Raw genomic sequence first — 22,355 nt, forward strand, 5'->3', positions numbered from 1 at the left:
TAAGGATGCTGCTAGTGTTTGGCATCAGCTTGATGCCCAAATCTCTGCAATTCTTTCCCCTCTGAAGTGAATCATGAGGATCTAGGCAAGAAAAATAAATTCAATGATACTTATGACTCTTGAGATGTGCCCCATGAATGGGGACATTGACCCCCATTCCCAATGCCAGTGCCCTCTCACTTTTTCTGACATCACCTAGAGCCAAGTTTCCAGAAAGATTTGACCAGCTGATCTTGCAGAGGGGATTTCCAAGGTCCCTCCACTCTAGGTGGTCCATCTCACACCCAGGCCCCCAGGCTAAACCAGAAGCTAGTTGTGTCAGTGTCTCTGTGGAGTGTTGCAAAAGTCCTCCAGTGAATGCCTGATCCTGGTCTTCTGTTTTAAAGGCCTCTTAGTTCCCCCAAAGGCCTAGGAAACTGGTCTGTATAGTAGCTCATACTAGAGCTTGCTAGGGAAATTCCCAAGTCTCCTTCCCCTGTGTCAAGGAAGGTGCTAAATAACCTAGTTGCCCTTCGGATGCCAAGAGATGTGCTCTGAAAGACTGGAAGGTGTGGAGTGAGGGTGTGGGAAATATCAGAAGTGAGGCTACTTTTGAAAACAATGTGGTGCAACAGGTGGTGGTGAGAAACCAAGGACTGGAGGGCATCGTTCCAGCCTGCAATGCGTCAGTGGGCTGGAGCGGGTCATGGAAGAAGGAGAAGCCCACCCAGCCTACCCGTGTTGCCCTTGCCAGGCCCAGTCTGTGGCTGTCTTTGCAGCCCAGCCTCGGACCGCTGGTTTCTTCTGCCTGGGGCCCCGCTTATTGCCAGCTCGCCAGCATCCTCCCTCTTCCGTCCCCGCCCCTGGCTGCCTGGCTGCGCCGCAGTGGTGACGGCAGAGGGGAGCAGGGGCCCTAGGCGACTGGGCTCCTTCCTCCCCCTTTTTCCTCCTCCTCCTGCAGCCCTCGCAGACCGCCCCCCTCCACTCCCTGCTGCCGCAACGAACACGTCGTCGGAGATTTCCACGGGGCCCAAGAGGCGGGGCCAAGGCGGGGAGAGTGGGAGGAGTGAAAGTTGGAGCCCAACATAACCATCCACTCTACGCTTGGTGCGGCAAGACCGTGCGCAGCGACCTCCGCACAGGTGGTCGCTCCGGTCTCTGGCAAGATGTTGACCAAAGTTCTCCTGATCCTCCTGGGCTTTCCCATAATCCTGCCGTCTAGGTGAGTCTCCATCCCGGAATCCAGGAGCCTTTCGCGCCCAGCTCCCTCTCCCTGGGAGCGGCTCCGGGGAGCCGCGCACACCTTGCCCCCAGCGCTTGTGCAGCCATCCTCCACACCGCTTCCTCCAGGACTGGCGCTTAGACCCCTGAAAGGGCGCATCTGGGAACGAAGGCAGGATGCCTGTCCCCAGGCAGCTGCTGTCGCTGGACTCCCCCTCTCCAAACCAGTGCGGCGGTTGAGAACCAGCACGCCCTCTCTCTCAGAGTCTTCCGTGGGGAAGAGGCGAGCGCCCGTGGGGCGACCAGTTACGGCAGGCTCTCGCTTCTTGGCAATGGAACTGGGAGTGCGGGTGGAGGCTTTGGGAAGATAGCACCTAAAAACGCGCGCGGCTGGGGAAGCAAAACTGTGCGGAAAGTGTTTGAGTGTTGGCTAGTCTGCCTTCTCGATCTTTTTTGTTTTTTCCCCTGAGCTCCTATAGAGTACCAAGCAAGGTGCTAGAGAACTCTGACTTTACTTGCTTCTGCACTAGCCGTTTAGTTTCAGGGTCCCACTCCAGCTATCCACTCTACCCTTTCTACCTCCAGTCTCCCCTTCTTCCTTATTCCTCTTCCCCCAAAACACACACACACACACACACACACACACACACACACACACACACACATCCTGCTGGTCCTTGGGCAGACTGGAGCCAGAGATCAAAGAATGCTATTCTCTGAGATCTATGGTTTGGGTCCTGGATTTCAGTCTCTCCTCACTTTTCTAAAGGCTATAAGCATGTTTCCCTTGAGCAGCCAGTTTCTCTCGAACCTTCTGGCCCTGGGACTTTGCTAGGAATGTTCCCTGAATCGCTGGCTTTTTAGGGTGGAAGATAACTGCTTCATATTTTTTAGAGGGTTTCTTGCTGACTGTGAACTGTCAAGTTTTCCTAAGCTTCCCAATCTGCCTAGCATTCTTGAATTCTCCATGGCACTGGGCTTGTGTCTTGATTGTCTGTGTTGGGGAGAATGAAGATGGCTTCTTTTCTCACCTTAAAATGCTTTAGTTCCTCGAGGGAGGGGCTGGCTGTATGGCTCACTGGTGCCCTCACTTGGGGGTGAGGGCAGCAGAGGCTTGGAAAATATTTCTGAATTTGTGCTAGGAATTTCCAGTTATCCACGTCCATCCAGATGTGAAATAGACTGATTGGGAGAGCTGATGTGATGACTGGCTAGGGCAAAAGAGGGGTGGGAGCAGGGAAGAAAGAGGGAGGGGGTGCAGAGAGGGAAACAAGCAGGAGGGTGGGCTATTGAGATGGAAACTACCTTTCTATCCTGGGGGAAGGGCTGCAGTAACTGTTGTTCAAACCTTGTCAACATGGCAACCCATGACGTCAAGAAAGAGCTGGGGAGGGGGCAGAGGGGTATGCTGGCAAGAGCCACATCAAACCAGGAATACTTGCTCTGGTCCAGGCTAAGCCTCAAATTAATTGTGTGACTTTAGGCACAGCCCTCCCCTCATCTGAGCCTCAGTTTCTCCGTCTGTAAGGTGAAAAAGAGGGCTGATTTTTGGAAAAACACACACACCAGTGGCCCTTCTCCTATTCCCTTCCCTCCTCCCTGCTAGTTGAATGAACATCCTCAGTGGAGGCAGGGGTTGCAGAAATTCAGCTCCATCTTGGACCATCACGTCTAAAAAAAAAAGGATATGAAAAGCCCCATGGAATGATTCCACTAGTCCAGTGTATGAGTGTTTTTCAAGTTTTTGTTTTTTTCTTGCCCTGAAAATGGGTTTAATGGCTGAGGAAAAGAATGCTTTGTCAGCAGCTTCTTAACCCCAAGGATCCCAGGATCAGTGTTTTTGTTTGTTTGTTTACTGCTAAATATAATTGTAGAATTACAGCAACATCAACTTCCTCTGATATCATTTTCATTGCGGACTAGTGTATGAGCAGGGGGATTTTGATGATCCCCGGCTTTTGCTTATTTGCCTCTTGAACCTCAGATTCTTTGTTTTTGGCTTCAGACATCAGGGAGGGGCTGCTGCAGGTTCTTGGATAGTCTTGACTGGCAGTGCGAATCCTGATTGTGCTATATTCCTGGCCACGTCACTTATTTTAGGGGGTCTCAAGCCCCTTTTCTCCCTCCTCCCCTCCCAAAGTGATTGGTATTATCTATTTGGGGGACTAAGGGAAAACCTCAGGGAAAGGGGACATCTCTGGATGTGGTATTTAGAAACGGAAACTGTTTTTCCTAAGCCCAGTTCTCCCCTTGCCCACAATGGGAATTAGCCACTTCGTTCATGAGAAATGGCATAGATGTGGCACATCTGTACACCAGTTAAGCCATTTGAAGAGCTTGAAACAGTATAAGAAAATGCATTTTGCTATTCAAATTGGCAGTCCCTTGGTCTGCAGTACAGAGGCCATGCCCACATCTTCTGCCCTGTTAACCCCTTATTTTAGGAAACAAGTTTCCTTATGGCTTTTTTAAAAATAAAATAATTTTGAAGGTGTAATATACAAATATAAAAATATAGAAATCCAAGCAAACAGCTCAGTGCATATTCACAAAATAAACATGCCATGGTAACCCCCACTAAACCAGGGAATAGAATATTCCAGTCACTTTCACCCTCTCCCCTTACAGCCCTCACTACATGCCCCCCACCAGTCCACTCCTCCCAAATGAAACCACTCTCCTGTTTTCTAGTATCACAGATCAGTTTTCCTCATAGCTTATCGAAAAGCTTTTGATTATATATTTTTTCAAAGATATGTAAAAGTAGAGGGAACAGTAGAGTGAATCTCCTTGTACCCATCATCGGCCTCATTAATTATCAACTTATGGCCACTCTTATTTTCTCTGTACCCAACAAACTCTCCACTTTCAAAAAGCTTAAATTATTTTAAAACAAATCTTCTAAGTCATTATATCATTTTACATGTAATAATTTTAGTATGTATTTCTAGTCATCAGGCCCTCAAAAACATAATAAAATACCACGATTACACCAAAAATTTTAGAAGAATTTCTTCATGCTGAAGAAACTATCTAGTCAGTGTTCAGATAGCCCCTATTTTGTCATAATTTTTTGTTTTGTTTTTTAGTTTGCCTTTTAAAATCAGGGTCTGAATAAGGTCCATAAATTTACAATTTTATTAGCATTTTTATTTTTCAAAACTTCTTATTGCATTAGAACGTGTATTCACACAAAAGTGCTCAAATCATAAGTGTACAGCCCATGAGTTGTCTAAAAATTGCCACACTGATATCAAGACACCCACATTAGGAACTAGAACATGATCAGGACCTCAGAAGACCCTTGGTAACCCCTTCCTCACTGCCTCTTAGCAAGGTAGCACAATCTTGACTAAATAAATATATTGGCAGGTGGCTTTTAAAATTTTTGTTTTCATTTAATTATTCTTCTCCTTAGTTTCTTGGCTATGGTGCATGGCTGTGGCTCTCAGGGTAGATTTCTGCTGGCCATCTATTTCTTGGATGACAGTCTTTGGGTGAAGGACTCCTGCCCTTTCTCAATGCTTAGAGTTTCCCCCAACCCCCAGCCTCCAACTCCAATGAAATGAGTATCACGAAAGCAAAGAAATGCAGACTATTCCCACAGTGTTCCAACCCTCTCTGGGAGAGGTTTCTCTGGCTTTCCTGAGCATTCCTCAGCAGTCCTGGCCCTCTGCCTGCCCATTTGCTCCTGGATGGTGCTGGTCAGGCAGACTGGAGACCAAGCCTAGCAACTGCAGCTGCTTGGCTAGAGCTCATACATCAGTGCCTTCACCATTTTACATTGAAAAATTATTTTAAAATATTGAGCTCAGTTTTGATATTGATTTTTTAAAAAAAATAAAGAATGATCATAAAAAAGGGATAGCATGGAAAATTTCCAAAGAGCAGCAAGATTTAGAAAAAATAAATAAGTATAATCTGTTACTGGCTCATAACTTACTGTTGCTAGTCACTCTTTAACTATGCCTTAGGTTTCAGATTATTTTGGTTTGCTTCTGTCCAGAGAGGTACCTACTGGGGCACTTACAGATTGAAGGACAGAGCTTAATTTTTTGTTTGTGTATTCTAGGATTGAAGAAACTCATGTTGAATCAGAGATGGGACCATGTGCTCATCATGATGATGTCTATGGCCCAAAGCCCCAGGATCCCAAAAAGAAACTCCCCTCTGAAGAAATAAAGCCCACTGTTATTGATACCCACCGTGACCTTGGAAAACTGCCAGCAGCCACTCAAATCCTGGACAGTATCCTGAATAACTCTGATTACAAACTGCGCCCCGGCATTGGTGGTAAGTAATAGAACTTAGTTCTTCCCTCCCAGAGGGGAGTGAGTTTGAGGGCATAAGTATAGAGAATAAGCCTGGGGTGTTGGTGAGGGTGCCAAGCATGTGGGCAGGAACATCTGTTGCTCACCTCTCAGGTAAGAGAGGTCAACTATAGCTCAGCAATGTCATTTATCTTGGTCTAGACTTTTTCCTCCTCTCATCCCATCTTTCCAGCTATAAAATGAGATGACTGAACTAGGTGATGTGATCTTTGAGGTATGTATAACTCTTAAAAGTCTATGAATTGGTTCTTGCCATGAAAGAACAAAGAAAAGAAAAGGATTGGGTGTTGAAACCATTTAGTTTAACCCTGATTCTTCTCCCTTTTTCTCCCCTCAGACCACACCCTTCCCTGTCACATGCCCTTGTAGGAAACTTACCTCTGCTACTTCTGCTTCCTTTACAGAGAAACCCACTGTGGTCACTGTTGAGCTCTCTGTCAACACCCTTGGTCCTATTTCTATCCCAGACATGGTGAGTACTGAGCTTTGATACAGTATCTCCTAAGTTAGGGAGTTGATCCATGAGGCCTTTCACATACTTCTTTTTTCTGCTCTTTATGTCTGTAATGCAAGTTTATGGTGGCAGGGGGTTTGGGGGTAGAGATTTTAACCAACACTGACTTGAAAAGGAATCTGGGAAAGGTAAGTCCCTCACTGCCTGAAGAGGACCTTCAGAAGCCTGACTACATCTTCCAGTCTTTCATTCAAAACAAAAATAATAAAGCAACTTTAAATACCACAATGGAATGGCTTTTTTTCTTCTGATAATGACTTTTATGGACTTAAGACTATAGTTAGCAACTCTTGCTCTAAGACTGTTTCTCTAATTTTTCCCTGGTTCCTTCTCTCCTTTTCTACTGCTATCATTCTAGTGTTGGTTCTGTCCCCAGTTAGCCTTCATTATCTCCCACTTGAAGAACACAAAATTCAAGGTTTCTGCCTACCCCAGTCCACATACCAACCTGGCCTCCTGAGTCATGTATCTCTTACAATTCTGACCCTGCTTAAAGCATGAAGTTTAAACCCATACTGTAGCAGTTCAGAGTCCTCCATGGCTGGAGCCAACTCAGGATTCTGGTTTTGTTTCTTTTAGCCCCTCTACTCACAGGAGACTATGTGTGTTCACAAACTATCGTGTGCCTCTGAGTCATTGTTCAAGGTATGCCATTGCTCCAATTTACTGTTTGGCATGAGCCTTATCCTTCAGGGTCTAGCTCAAATAACATCCTTTCATGGCATTATTCCTGACCTCCACAGCTACTTATTGCTCCCTTTTTATACATAGCCCTTTCTTTAACATGCAGATCTTTCTTGCTTATATCCCAGTTGTTTACTTGACCTTCCTTACCTCATCCTAGCTAATATAATGGTAATATGCAAATTAAACACCACTCCATCACAAAGATGGTGGTGCCCATAGCCACAGATGGCGGCACCCAGTCCCCTCAGCCTCGCCAGAGTCCCCCAGTCCTAGGGGGGCTGCCGCTGAGAGCAGGCAGTGTGAGTGGCCTGGTGGAATGCTTGCTTTGTTGCCATGGTGACACCACAGCTGTGGAGAGCCTCTCGGGGATATGGGGGCTGCCCCACAGCCTCCACGGCTGAGCGCAGGCCCGGAGAGGAGAATACAGGCCCACCTCCCATGGAAGCAGCGCGGCTCCAGCGGTGTGCTGTGGTTCCTGCTGGCTCCCACAGAAGTGGTGGGCGGCCTACTGTGTGAGATATTGTGCAATGGGCTACTAGTTATATTATAATTATGTGCTCTATGTCTTCCTTGCTCCCTCAACTATGTGCTTCTTAATGTCAAGGACTCAGTATATGTTAGATGAACAAGTGAATTATGAAAAATATTCTGCACAAGTCACTTTAATCTACCCAGTCTGATAATGAGAAAGGCTGTGGTAACCAACTCCATTATAGCCATAGCCTTGGCCTGGCTCAGGCAAGACACAGTTTTAGTGTGTCTGGTATCCTACAAGCATCATTGGGTGAGCTCAGAGTCTAGGTTTTGAGATGGGATTTGCAAATAGACACTCAGAGGTAAATAAACATTCATGGTAGATCAAGATGTTTATATAAGCTGTGTGGAAGGATGAGATTCCCCCTTATGATGCTTTGGCTACCAGGTTCTTGAGGCATGGTGTACTTATGTATTACTATGTAACAAACTCCCTCAAAACACGGAATCTTAAAACAACAAATAGTCATTAGCTCACATTTCATGTGGGCTAGGAATCCAGACATGATTTAGCTGAGTCCTCTATTTCAGGGTCTCTTACAAGGTTGCAGTTAAGGTGTCAATTGAGGGTGACATCTCATCTGAAGGCTCAACTGAGGAAAGATCTACTTCCAAGCCTTCACATGTTTGTTGGCAGATTTTATTCCATGCTGGCCATTAGCTGGAAGTCTCCCACAGTCCTTGCCATGTAGGCCTCTACACAGTGTAGCTCAGAACATGTGGCTGATTTCCCTCAGAGTGAGCAAGAACATGAGAAAAAATATTCACAAACTTGTAATCTAATTTTGGGAGTGGCATCCCATAGCTTCTGTGGTATTCTGTTCATTAGAAGCAAGTCATTAGGTCTAGCCCCAGATCAGTGGAGAGGATTACATGAGGGCATGAACACCAGGAGGTGAAGATTATTGAGGGTCTTCTTAGAGCCTGCCTAATACACATGACCATGATCAAGTAAAGGCCTGTAACAACTAAAATGGTATGTTGGGTAATAACAAGGAAGAAGAGAAGCATGAGAGCAGACAGATCTTTTTGAGTTTCTGTAGAGAATTTAAAGTATTTTCTCTTCCCTTGATGTCAGGTTTACTTTTTGCTATTATCAATGTGCTTATCATTAACTGAGTGATTTTAGCAATTAATTTGATTTAAATTGTTGATATACTAAGAAACACTGGGTTCTGAGCAAGACCCAGAGGTTGAGGTCTAGTAGTCCCACTATCATGACCACTATTTACTCTTAATAGAAAATGGATCTTTCAGGTTATTAGTGTAGCGATGGAGAAAGTGGCCTGAAGAATAGTGGATAATTTGTGGCCACAACCTCTTTGCTATCTGTGTAAGATACAATTTTGAGAAGACAATTTCTTATCATCTATAAGATACCTTGTGGCAGCAAAGCAGTAGCCCTACTCATAGTAGCTGAATTCTCTATCTCTTCTTGCTCTGCCCCTATTAATGTTGGTAGCATTGGCCTTACCTGAGGTGCCAGGAAGCACTGATACCTGACAATCCCAAGTGATGCAGTTTAATAACTCAGCAGTCATCGAATCTGACATCCAACACAGAACTGGTCCAAAGGGGAGTCAACTTGATTTTCTTTGGCCAGTAAGGTGGTGCTTTAGTCAAGTTACTTTAGAAGATTCTAAGCACTTCTGTGGTATTAAAGTTCCTGAGAAGTTTGTCCTTTTATATAGTTCCACATTGTTCTTTAAGCTGTGGGAGTTACCAGTTCTTGTACAGCCTACTTTTCCCTGGTGACACTATAGAGTCCTACGGTTGCTATGGCTCTCACAGCACTTGGATCCTCATGATATATTCTATGGCAGGCAAAGCTGCCACTGTAATCCCCGCTTTATGTTTAAGGCAACTAAGTCTCTTAGCAAGGTTGTGAGTCCCCACAGTGGAAGTTGTTGTTTGAGTGTTCTTGGAGTTCCAAAACCCTTCAGTCAGATGTTATGTGGAGGACAGAAATTGTCCCCAGAGAGAGAAATCTGAGCCCACAGCATATGGATTTAAATTAAATGTTTCTACTAGTCTCCTGGCTTGAGCTTAGAAGACAGTGACCAGTCTGGGAATGACTTCCAATCACAGCACCGGAAGTTGCTAAGGCTGCTTCTTGCTGTGGTAATTATCATAAGCAATTCTAATTAAGCTAACTCCTTGACACTGAATTTCTAGAGTTTCAGCTGAGCTAAGAGATGTACAGCCTAAGCTTCCTTGTCAAAGTGATGGAAAATGGAACTGTTAGCTATTAGATGATGTGAAGTGAACTTACATTTTGGTAGCTTGTTAAATATAAACTAAATGCTCATTTGAAACACCATAACATTGAGCAAGAGCACAGTAAGGATTGTGGAGGGAAATGCTCCTCCTCATTACCAAGCACTTCATATGGCCTGAGAATGAAGGAGGCTGTGCAAATCAAGTTGGAGCTGCCAACCACTTGGGACTGAAGAAACACTGAAGGCCACTTGTGAGGCCTGGATGGAGGAGCCTGGCAGGTCAGGGCTGAGGGCACCCAAGTGAATGGTATCCAGGCTCTGTCATCTTTTTTCTGTCTGCTTCTCTGGACTACTGCATGGAATATTCTCAGTCTGGGAGGCTGGATCCCAGCAGTTCTCACCACCTTTTGGGGTAGGCAGCAAAGGCAAGCAGGGATTATCTTGACCTTCCCCACTGCAGGCTCTACTGGTGTCCAGGGTTATGAGTGGCTGGTTGGTGTTCATTGTTTGATGCAGGATAACTCAGAGTAAAGACCTATGTATTCTGCAGAGGGAAATTGAATCTCAGTACCCAAAGAGATTGTTGGTGCAAGTGAAATAAACACTGGAGAGGGAAATCAGTGAAGCTTGTCCCAGGACAAGGCTATGGTAATGGTGATCTGAGCATCAGCGCCAATGTACTGTTGTTAACTATTTGTGTGACTTTGGACAGGCTCCTTCCTTTCTGAGCCTCGGTTTCCATACCTGTAAAGTAAAGGCAGTTGAGCTAGCCCTCAAGGTTCTACCTTGGCTTAGTTCTGGTACTTATTATTTAAGCTGCTTGCAGTTCTATTACAATCTGCTTTTTCTCCCTTCAGTACCAGTGGTACAGATTTCCGGTTGCTCATGCTTCTTCATGCACACCCATTCAGAGGTTAGGTGCTCGTGTTTAAGAAAAAAAGAAACAAAATTATTCAAAAAACATTCAACTAAATAGACATTTTTCTTGTGACTCAAAGTACTTCATTTTTAAGGATTTAGGTTAATTAACATCTGTGTTCCCCAAATAAAAGCTGAAAGACAAAACTTTGCTGTATATGTTTGTGAATGTTTGAAATGATTTTGAGCTGAGATCTTTGGTTTGCTATGAAACAATGGGGGCTGAGAGAGTGTTGACCTGGCTGGAGTAGCACAACAGTCCTATAAGGGAGTGGTAATGTGATGAGTCCAGCCCATGAAATTAAGCCACTATTGCCTGTCTGTTTCTAGATGAAATGTATCTTCCCAGACTGTTATCCATTTGGGAATATTTCTTTCCTTTTGGAATACCTGGAAATAGAAAAATCCTACAACCAAACTCATGCTGGTTTCCTCTAATGCTAGTGGTGGGGCACATCCTGCCCATAGGCCATAAAAGGCCTGAGAAATCATTTGTTCTGGTTCTGCCAAGGCATTAGCGGTGAGTTAATAAAAAAATGTTTGACCAAATATAGCAGACTAATTTTTAAGTTGATAATTTTGTATGACCTGTCAATGATGTTATAAATATCCAAATGGCCTTTGGCAGAAAAAAAGATTGCCCATCCCTGCTCTATGCAAACCTAAGTGGGTTTATATCTGCTTAATAAGCTTGTCACAGGATTTCATGGGCTTTATTTTATCTTTTCCACCAGGAGTACTCCATTGACATCACCTTGTACCAGACCTGGTATGATGAACGCCTCCGTTACAATGGCAGCTTTGAGAGCTTTGTTCTGAATGGCAACATGATGAGCCAGTTATGGATCCCAGACACCTTTTTTAGGAATTCTAAGGAGATTCGTGTATATTCGGTCACTGTGCACAGCCAGGTGGTCCGCATCCACAGGGATGGCAAAGTGTTGTACACAGATAGGTATGTCAAACCTCTGGAATCTCATTCCTTGGGACTCTTCCTCCCCTTCTGAGACTTTTTTGCCTAAGAAACATGGACAGAGGTTTCATCCTCGATGATACTTCTAAGGGCCTTTCCAAAATTTCTGAGACCACGAGCTCAACCCCCTCATGTATAGACACAGACACTAAGGCTTCAAAATAGAAAGATGGTATTTAAGGCCATACCAAGTGTCTGGCAGAGCTGGAACTGGTACCCATTTACTAGGCTCCAAGTCCAGAGCTCTCCTACTAGAATGGATCAGTATGACTACATTGCCTGGACAATTCCATCCAGAGAGGTCACTGGATGTAAAGACACATTCATAGTGGTGGAATTGTCTAGGTGGAGCAGTAAAACAGTGGTCAGAAAGATAGTAAAGACCAGGTTGGGTACCTGAATGCCTGTCAGGGGAAGGTTGTGAATGGCTGGTGTAGGGGGCGGGGGCAGGGAGCAGTGATAGAGAGTGGGAAAGTGTTGGCAGTTTCTGAAAGCTGGGATGAGCAAGAAACAAAAGCCCATCTACCTCAGTACTTAGTTTTCTGATGATGGAGACCAGAGTAGCCAGATACTTCCAAGCTATTCTTCCTGTCTTTTTGTCTTTCCTTTGAGCTTTTTTACTCAAATCCCACTGTTGCCATTCATTGGTGGTGGTCCTCGGGCCCAAGTTGAGTGTATATGTAAGTGTTCAGAACCAGCCTAATGAGGCTTCTTTCTCCCTTCCAGGATGACCATTGATGCTGGATGTTCATTCCACATGCTCAAATTTCCAATGGATTCTCACTCTTGCCCTCTATCTTTTTCTAGCTGTGAGTACCTTCTTAGGTTTCTGGGGCCCCAGAGTCATACTGGGATCCTCCTTTTTCTCATCTTTGCCCTTTATATTTCTCCTAAGTTGGTGCCAGGATTGCCCAGGACCACCCAATCCATGCTCATCTCCTTTCCTGCTGACAATACTGTGTTGCTCAACCTGTGCCTCATGTTGGGTTCCTTTCTCTCCCTTTCACTCAACCTCAAGTCTGTTATCCACCACTGAAGTGTATCTCATGTATGTCTGTTCCTTTCCATATCCACTGTCACTGACTTAGATAGGTCTTTGTTATCTTCCACTCGGACTTTTGCAACATCTTCACTTTGAAGCTGAAGATGTCCAAAACTAAATATATAGCCTACTCCCAACCTCTATCCCCAAAACAAATGTGCTTCTTCTGTGTTCTCACCTATCTCATTGAAAGGCATCATCACCAACTAAGTTGTTCAAGCCAAGAACTTTGATGCTTCTTTCTCCTTCACCTGCTACATCTAATCAATTACATCATGTTGATATTCTCTTCCAAATCATTATTGACCCTGTCTGTCCCTCTGCATTTTCACTGCCACAGCTTCAAATCCTGCCTTCATCCATTTTATTATGCCTGGATTACTGCACTGGCCTCCCATAACTGGTATCCTTGTCAACAAGCTATCTTCATATTATGACCAGGGTGACCTAGCTGAAGAATCATTTAGAATAGGTCATTTCTTAGTTTCAAATCCTTCCTTATCTCTCATGTACCAATTCCAAATCATTATAATGTTCCTCAAGGCCCATCACAAATTGGCCCCTGATAACTACCCCTGTATACTTCATTTAACATCTGTTAGCGATCCATCCTGAACTTTTAACATTTCCTAATACATCAGATATGTTTATCTCTCTGTGCATAGAACACCCTCCTCACCTTTTCAGCCTCATACATATAAAGAAAACTGACTCAACTTTAAAGACTTATTGGGAATGTCACCTACTCTAAGAAGTCTTTTCTGGATATATCCCCAAATGATCTTTCCTCCTCTGTCTCCCTACTGTCCAAGGGCAGAGGTTTCTCAGAACAATTTTAAGAATTACAGATGTATACTCACTGTCCGACTCAATAAAATGAGAATGCTTGAGGGGCAGGGTTCCTGCCTTATTCCTCTATGCATTTCCAGAACAAGGCCTGGTACTGAGGAATGCTCAATAAATGCACTTATTGAATGGATTTCAACAACAAGGTAAGAGAGACAAGGTGCCACACTGGTGAGGCCAGAGTCAGGACTCCAAAGCATTGTTCAGACTCCATGCTGATGGATACCTCCACAAGGCTTCCCAGTCTCACATGACACTCCTTGCCACATTTCTTTACAGCTTCCTATCCTGAGAATGAGATAATGTACAAGTGGAAAGATTTCAAGCTTGAAATCAATGAGAATAATTCCTGGAAGCTCTTACAGTTTGATTTTACAGGAGTGAGCAATGAGACCAAAATTATCTCAACTATGGCCGGTAAGTGCTCCTATTTGAACCAGGGCTAAGCAGAGTCCCAGGAGGGTGGTAGGGATGAGTGGAAGTAGCCATCATAGATATAAATGCTATGTAATCATACCATGGAAATATCGTAGAACATGGCTCCTGTCTTGTTAATGCTAAGCACTTACAACTGTTTGCAGAGGAAACTGAGACTTTGTAACTACATCTCAGTCTCATCTGCAAAGAAGTAAGTGCTTTGCCAAGCCCCGCACAGGGTAAGTAGGTAAAGTTATATTGTCAGAATTTGCAACTAGCTTTGTCATGCAGACCCTTCAGTTTCAAGTCTTTGTTACAACTGACCTACTTGAATGACTATGGGGAATATAGCTCATGTGAGTTCTCCATACCCAGAACCAATCCAAGCCAGCTGAGTGAGAATCAAAGACTTTCCTAATAGGAGATAGAAGCTAGAGTTCTAATGTCAACCAGGTGAGGTCTGGGGTAGTATGGAGGAAGTTTCAGCAGCTACAATAGCTGCTGCATTGACATTTATTTTAAAGGAGCAGCTCTGACAAGCACAGATTCCTGTCAAAGGCTTCATGGTAAATTCAACATGGGTATGTGCTGACCACTGGTTTTCTGATCTTGTTTCTAAAAAGGACCAGATGGGAGGGTCCTGGGTCTCATACTTCAGCTTCCAACGAGGTGTGAGCATCTTTGCTTGTGTTCCTAGGTGATCTGAATAAGGAGCCAAGGGACCTCCTCAGGGTTGCTCCCAGAGCAGCCCTGGAAATCCTCTTCACACATACTGACCAAGTCAGGGCAGTGGAGGCACTGCCCTCATCGTCTCCAGAATGCGGATGAAGCCATTCACCAAACCAACCATTTGCTGTGGAGGCATCTTGCTTTGTGTCCATGAGGCTAGGCAGGAAATCTGCTTTTGCTTTACTTGTTGAGTCACTGGGTGAGGGATAGCTCATGCTCATCTGGCTAGAGCTTTGCTTGCACAATGCTAGGTAGGGGGAGAGGTCTGCCTTATAAATGCTTTCCTTTTTCTTGGGAATTCTGGGTAAGCAGTTTCACTACTTTTGACTTGGAATCCTTGATCTTCTGTCAGCTAACCATGGGCCTGCCTCTTGCCTTTCTTCATCTCAGTTTCCCCAAACAGGTAGGACCCATCATCAAAAGTGGCAGAAGAGACAAGGCCCAGGGGCTTTCAAGTCACTAGTGGTTCCGTTTAGTAGATAGTTGTGCATTGTTTCAAAATGGTACCCTAGTGACTACAAAGCCCCAGAGCCAGCATCATCACTAAAGCAATGGCAATAGGTAAGCACCAGCCATCCCTGGGAGAGATAAGGGTTCTTACGGAGAAAAATAAAATAAAAAGAGGGCTTCTTTTTCTTCTGCTAGAGACTAGTTGATCTGGAATCATGGTTTCTCCAGTATCACAGTTATCTTTGGGACTGATCCCAAACTCTTCCACTTCCAGTCTCCTCAAGGGCAGTCTCTCCATAAGTAGTAAACTTAAGTACTAAACTCCTAAAGGTTCAGAAAGCAGTGGTAGCTTCCTACTCTGGCTACCTTTTGTGTAGAGCCAGAAGGTTCTCAGAGATCCCAGCCTTGACTCCAGTGAGTAAGCCAGCCTTCACTAGTTACTGTTGAGACTCTGATGGAATTTTACCTATGATTAGGACTTTGCTTTCTTTTCTTTTTTTAAATTTGTCTTTATTGTTGATAGTATTACAGATGTCCCCTTTGTTTTTGTTTTTTCCCCATTGAGTTCCTCCACCAGGCACCCACCCCTCCTAGGCCTTCACCACACTATTGTCTGTGTCCATGGGCTAGGTATATATTCATATAAGTTTCCCAGTTAATCTCCCCCTACCCACCTACCCACCCCCGTCTTAGGACCTCACTTTCTTGACAAAGAGTTTCTTCCTTCTCTAGACAATTCTGTCCATCAAAAAACTCTCCCTGTTCATCTGAAATTAGAGTCTCTGGAACTTCCACCCATTGGATCTAGTTCTTTCCCCATAAAATTATTGAGCTTATAGTAAGTCCAGTCACTTTCCCACAAGGTCAAGATTAAAGGGCCAGTATTATGGTTGCAGCCCTGGGTCATATTCTTGTATAGACTATAGAACACTAGTTCCTTTTTCTTCCCTTGTTACTAAAAGTTTTGGGTCCACTCATCCTTCTAGTCCCAGTCCTCTGGACACCATCTTTTTAATTGTGCTCCCCTGACAGTGCAGTGACCAACTGGGGGTCTGACCAAAGCAGATAAGAGCAGAAAACATCTCTACCTATTTTTTCTTTGCTTTGGCTCCTTAGCCCCAGGTATTTCCATCCCGTTTTTCCCTTACTCATGCTCCTGCATTCCTCAGAAATAACAAAGTGGTGTGTGTTAGTATCTTTCTATCAGCCTTCAAAGATAAATTTCTGTTGACAAGTGGAGGTTCGTCTTTGGCTGGAATAAATAAAATAAAAAAGAGTAAAAGCCAATAAGATAATAAGTCTTCTTGCAATAAGAATATATACACTCAGCAAACTTGTGTGTGAGTGGTTGTAGCTAAATAGGGTTGTGCTAAATTTTAGTCAAGACCCCAGGACAACAGAACTAGGAACTTGATAAATACATTCTGGCCAGAGACAAGTGTAATCGGTCCCTGCAACAACCCTGGAGTTCTATCCCCAAAGCTACTAGTCCGGAGACAAGTATTCCACTAACCCCAGGACATGTCCTTGCCTTTTTTCAGAATATTCTGTGAAATCTTGTCCATTGTCAGTGCTGCCAAGGTGAGTAGGAAAGGCTGTTGTTCTCACTCAGCTCCAACACACTCAGACTGGACAGGTGACCTACTTTTCAAAATTGGAGGACACATGACCAAGTTAGTGCTCTGGTCTGCTGCACAAGGCATTTTGACGCAGCAGCAAGACTTGCTGAGTGTGAGCTAGGTTCCAGGCTGTATCAGGCTTAGATGATGGGCAGGATCCAGGCCACAGGGGTGCTCTGAAAGGGTTTGAAAGGGGTTTCAAGGCCAAGGAATTCTATAGTATCACTGAGGTGGGGGGTTTGGAGCTTAGCTTCACTAAGGAGCCAACATTTGAGCTATTATACATCCAATGTGATGTTGACAAAGAAAAGGGATGTTTTGGGTTCAGAAAAGCCCCCAAATTTCTGGAGTCATGGTGGGCATGCAGTGTTTAAGATGAATGTGTCATAGTAGAGGGCAGCATGAAACGTACAATAGAAGATACTAATTGCAGAGGTAGGTTGTCATTAGGTCCTATTGAAGTCATCAACTATCTAGGGAGAGAGCCAACATCAAGGACCCAATGCCCAACTGAATGTCAAGACCCCAGCAGCCTGTGGGTGGATACTCTATATACCTGACATCTAGAGAACTAAATAAAAATTTCCATTTAAACTAATTCTTCTGTTTTTCCAAAACACTCAATTTGGGTTATGGTACTAGATTAAGAACAGGGAGTCCAGGGTTCGAATATTGGTATAAATATACAAGCTATTGCAGGGAATCTGAGAATAGATAGGATTAGCTTGGGGTATGGTGGTGTGTGCATATGTGTGTAAGATGTCAGTTAGAGTCAGTCCGTGGTGGGCCTTTGGTGTCAGGTACATAGTGTAAAATTGATTCTGTAGCTCTTCTGGAGCAGGGAACCAACAGAGGTTTGGGATTAGGCTAGTGATTTCTTTTGGCCATCGATGGAACAGTGCTAAGGTATTTCACCAGCATATGGATGTACGGGAAGGAGGCCTAATAGATTCTGTGCTTCTCCCACCACCTCACAGACCACCCTTGGCTCTTTTGCTGAGAATAAATATAGTAAGGGCCAGTAGTGTATGTGTACAGCTGTGATTCTGCAGAGTAGATGTGGCAACTCAGTGGACGTAAAGGCCTCAGTCAGACATTAGCTGTGTGGTCCTAATATCTAGAGAGCTAGCTGATTTTTCACTTTCATCTGACTCTTCTGCCATCCTGGAAAGGCAGATGTAGGGTGTGGGACAGTGAACTGAAAAGAAGCAATTAAGGTTCTTCTCCTGGCTTAGCTCTTAACTGACCATGGCTCTTGCAGGGTGTCTCTTTTCTGGGCTTCTGATTCTCTGTAGGTGGCACTGGAATAATATGCCTCTATCCTAGGACTGTGGTGGGGATCCCATGGGCTGAACAATGGGACCTTTAATATGCTTGCCCTGCCTGGGGAAGACCCTTATGTCATTGCTGTAATGAAGTGGTATTTTTTATGTTTTCCAGGTGATTTCATGGTCATCACGCTTTTCTTCAATGTAAGCAGGCGATTTGGCTTTAATGCTGTTCAAAACTATGTCCCTTCTTCTATGACCACGATCATGTCCTGGATTTCCTTTTGGATCAAGAAAGAATCTGCTCCAGCCAGGACCTCTTTAGGTAAGTGGGTAAGGTGGGCATCCACCTGGGCACAGAATTGCCTTCTCATGGATCCTTTCAGCAGTGTGATATATGGATATGTAGCTAAGCCTACCTCCACTCCTGTGCTTTAACAGGCATCACCTCTGTACTCACCATAACCACATTGGGTTCCTGTACCCAGAAGAATTTCCCACGTGAATCCTATATGACAGCCTTGGATGTCTACATTGCTATTTGCTTCCTCTTTTGCTTGTGTGCTCTGGTGGAGTTTGCTGTGCTTAACTTCCTGATCCACAACCACACGAGATCCCGTGCTTCTCCGAGACTTCGCTATGTATGAGCTGGGTATGGGAGTGGTAGCATGGTTTGGGAGTATTGAAGCATGCAAGTATGGGCACTAGAATTCATGGCACATGAGTAGCCAACTCACTGAGTAGTGGGGGGTAACCTAAAGTGTTATGGGGAGTTGAATAAACTTTCTAATGTGATGGTGGGAATTTGGGGAGGGGGCAAAAAACGTGTGCCCAGGACAGAATCTCTAGAAACCCCTGAAGCTTGGTTCATCTTTTCTTTACTATTTCCCCTTCCTTGGTCATTTCAGCCTCCTACCCGTGCCCGTGACCTTACCCCAACCCGCACCCATGCCAAACAACAGCAGCAGGAAGATATTTTTATGTATGACTTCGAGGAATCTGGTGAGGAGAGTGATGAAGAAGATGGCCCATCTTGCCCAGCTCAGCAGTCCCTCAACCCGAGTCTCACCCAGCGCCGTCGCAGCTGCTGCAGGATCTGCAAGTACTTGTGTGTGGTCCGCAGTTGTGATGGCAGTTTTTGGCAGCAGGGCCGCCTCTTCATCCACATTTACCGCCTGGATAACTACTCACAAGTTATTTTCCCAGTGACCTTCATCTTTTTCAATGTGCTCTACTGGGTTATTTGCTTTAACCTGTAGATACCAGCTGGTACCCTATGGGGCAACCTCCCAAGTTCCCCAGGAGGTCCCTTACCCCTTGCCAAGGGAGTTGGGGGAAAGCAGCAGCAGGAGCAATTAGAACGTGTCTTTCCTCCCCCCACCCCTGGCCCATTCACTGAATCTCCATGGCAGCCTGTTTAGAGTAAAATGGCTCATCTCTCTATTCCTTAAGGGGCATTGTTGTTGATGTTCAGGCTTAAAAATTATAGGCTGTCAGTGACCAGCTCCCTAAGGCTATGCCCATGTATGAGCAGATTAGCTATCTCCCAACAGTGTTGACAAACACTGCTTTTTTCAAGAATCCTAATACTGCCTTTGTGGTGCTCCAGGCCCAAATCTGGCCTCAGCCTCAAAGTGCACAGACCACCTGCTTGCCTGTTTCTGACACTTCCTTACGATGCTGGGCAGCAGTGTAATAAGGTGTGTGTGTATCTCCCATCCTTAGGTGAGATTATTATATTATTGGTTCTATTTCCCTGCCCACCCTTTCCCTGCAGATAGACAGAAACTGACATTATCCCTTTAAAAGGAGAGCCAACACTTGAACTTCTTTGGGACAGTATCCCCCCTCTGCTGCTGTGATGCCTCCCTCTCCCTCCCCAACCCCTGCCTCTGTCATTCATCTGCACTACCAATTCAATGCCTTTCATACAGTGGGTTTATATTTTTGTGTGATAATAGTAATAACCCCTGCTTTATATGCCTCCTTCTCCCTCCTCCTTAACCTCTGTGACTCTTAATGTAACTACCCCAGTGACTTTCCCAGCCCCGACCCAGGTGCTAGGCCATGGTGACTTCCCAGGGCCAAGAAATGAAGGGAACTCTGCTTTGCAGTGGGCATTGCTTGCATTGATTGGTGCCCTCTAAGGCACAGCATAGAAGTTCTGCCACTTCCTTGGCTCCTGGATCCATGAGCCAGTCCACTCATCCCTGGGGCACTCTCACAATCACAGTCAATCAATTGAATTCCCTTAAATTTATACAGCACTTTACCTTTTGCAAAAAACACTTTTGAAAAATTATTCTATTATAGCCTTATTATAGCCCTGTGAAAGATTCGGGGCAGGATTCTTATCCCCATTTTGCAGATGAGAACCCTGAGGCACAGATTTCTATGGGACTGTGTATCTCACTGGAAACTACCCAGGAGCCCACTGTCAGTTTCTAGACTACATGACAGGGCTCGGCATCTGTGTTCACCATGATTCAATTCTATAGCCTCTGCTGGCACCCCAGTGGCAGGGCCCAGAGTAGCAGCCTCTCTTCAGCTTTGGTCTGCTCAATTCCTGGGCCTCAGGTGCTCAGACTGCCCCCAAGATCCAACCTCTCCTGGCTCTGACAACCCAGTGAGGTCAAATTTGGACATGCCCCAATGCTTGTATATGCTGAATGAAATCTGTGTCTGTATTTTATTGGGGGGGGGAGGGGGAGGGAAGGGGTTCCATCTGCTTTTTGTCACCATCACCTGAAAAGGGGAAATATATCAATAAATATATCAGCAAAGCATACAACGTGTGACTGGTTTCTCAAGCACTCAAGTTTGTTCTCAGCTCAGGTTTTAAATCTTAAAGTAATGATCCAACCTTTTTACTGTTTCACTCTCCCATCCATGATCTACAGACCTACAAAGCATGCATATGAACCTGCTCTCAGTGCAAGAGCGAGAGAGACTAAATAGATGGCCCCTTTTATTGATCTCCTTACTTGCTTCTGTACCTCTGCATAGAAGCCTTATACCTCTCCATGTCCATTTTGTTTCGCCCATCATTCTAGCCTCACCTAGAATGTTCCCACAGACAATCAAACTCAGAACATTTTCCCCACCATGTGATGAGGGAGATGCCGAGGCACAGAGAGGAGTGTCTATAGTCAGTGAGTAATGAAGAGGGATGAGACCCCAGAAATCCCAATACCCTGTCTTGGCTGTGAGTAAGCCTGGACATCTTGGTTGATACATCCTTCAAATGAAATGTCTCTAAAGGCATGTTAGGAAGTGTTAGTCCTGGCATCCTGTGACACATCCAGCTCTAAGGAAACTCAGAAACAATAACAAGAAATGAAGAGACAAATGGCACCTGAACACCCAACATTTTTGCCATAAAGTTTGTGAAATAATTCTGAAACACCTTCCCTATAAGAATTCCACATGTCCTACTGTGGATGTCCTAACCCATGGCAACTTACAAGTAACAATTTAGAAGAAGGTAAATAGCTCTTCATTTTTACTTACATTACAATGAAGCTGGTGGAAAACAAAAGTTAGCCTCGCTCTTGAGCAATGAAGACATGCAAATTTGTGAGAACTCATATTCAAATGCATTTTGAAACAAAGAATTAATACAAATGGGATACCTTAGTCACACTGCAATAAAGCTAAGAACAAAGAAAATTCCCACCATTTGTAGAATTTTAAAAAGCTCATGCAAACAGTTATTTAAAAATGAAGAAATGGAGAAAGATAAATATCACATGATCTCACTCATTTGTGGAATATAATGAACAACATAAATGGATGAACAAAAACAGATCCAGAGACAAAGAAGCATCAATCAAACCATCAAACCTCAGAGGGAAGGCAAGGGAGGTGGGGTTAAGGGGGAAAGATCAACCAAAGGACTTGTATGCATGCATATAAGCCTAACCAATGGACACAGACACCAGGGGGTGAGGGCATGAGTGGGGGGGATGGAAGGGCAATGGGGGGGGGGGATAAGGACACATATGTAATACCTTAATCAATAAAGAAAAAAAAGTTCTCAAGAAAAAAAAATTATAAACCAATGTCACCCCAATAAATTCAATAGAATTTTTTTAATGAAGAAATTAACAAATAAGTCCAGAGACATGGAAGCATAGAACAGAGGACAGATCACAGAGGAAAGGGGGTGGCTGGGAGAGATTAACCAAATAATTTGTATGTATATATGCATAGCCCATGGACACAGACAATAGGGTGGTGAAGGCCTGGGGTGGGGCACGACCCCAGTGGATGGGGACAATGAGGGAAAAGATGGGGGACATCTGTATTATTCTCAACAATAAAGATAAATTTTAAAAAAATAAAGGAATTAAAAACATAATTAGAGGCATAATATCTAAAATTAATTTTAAAATCTAAATATTAAAACACATCAGATGCAGCTAACACTGCACTTAGAGAAAATTAATAATTTAAGCATTTCAATTACTAAACACAATGGAAGAAAAATGAGTTAAGTATTAACTTGGAGTTAAGTAGAAATTGGAAAAAATGATAAAAGCATATTACACCTTAGAAAAGTTTTGGGGAAGATTAATTTTAAAAATAAACAGTGTAGAGAGAGCTAGT

General features: G+C 44.3%; 1 protein-coding gene across 3 annotated transcripts; it reads left to right on the forward strand.

The window, feature by feature from the left end:
• Window positions 1-1,098: 1,098 nt before the first annotated feature.
• Window positions 1,099-20,426, forward strand: GABRE (gamma-aminobutyric acid type A receptor subunit epsilon). 3 transcript variants are annotated; one of them, XM_079764735.1, is made up of 10 exons: window positions 1,099-1,201; window positions 5,273-5,493; window positions 5,936-6,003; window positions 6,625-6,690; window positions 11,138-11,358; window positions 12,103-12,185; window positions 13,544-13,681; window positions 17,920-18,072; window positions 18,189-18,388; window positions 18,656-20,426. In XM_079764735.1, the coding sequence occupies exons 1-10, from the start codon at window positions 1,146-1,148 to the stop codon at window positions 19,004-19,006; spliced, it is 1,557 nt and encodes a 518-aa protein (XP_079620861.1). In that variant the 5' UTR covers window positions 1,099-1,145; the 3' UTR covers window positions 19,007-20,426. The 3 variants fall into 3 exon arrangements, with proteins under 3 accessions (XP_079620861.1, XP_079620863.1, XP_079620862.1); XM_079764737.1 differs by having other exon boundaries at window positions 18,189-18,399; window positions 18,656-18,789; XM_079764736.1 differs by lacking the exon at window positions 6,625-6,690.
• Window positions 20,427-22,355: the final 1,929 nt, after the last annotated feature.

The sequence above is a fragment of the Cnephaeus nilssonii genome, assembly GCF_951640355.1.
Source record: "Cnephaeus nilssonii genome assembly, chromosome: X".
In the NCBI taxonomy this organism is placed as follows: domain Eukaryota; kingdom Metazoa; phylum Chordata; class Mammalia; order Chiroptera; family Vespertilionidae; genus Cnephaeus; species Cnephaeus nilssonii.

Coding starts and splice junctions, on each gene's coding strand:
- GABRE (XM_079764735.1), top strand. CDS start 1,146: ATGTTGACCAAAGTTCTCCTGATCCTCCTGGGCTTTCCCATAATCCTG. Junction 6,004..6,624: donor CTATTTCTATCCCAGACATG/GTGAGTACTGAG, acceptor TGTTTCTTTTAG/CCCCTCTACTCACAGGAGAC. Junction 18,389..18,655: donor CTTCTCCGAGACTTCGCTAT/GTATGAGCTGGG, acceptor TGGTCATTTCAG/CCTCCTACCCGTGCCCGTGA.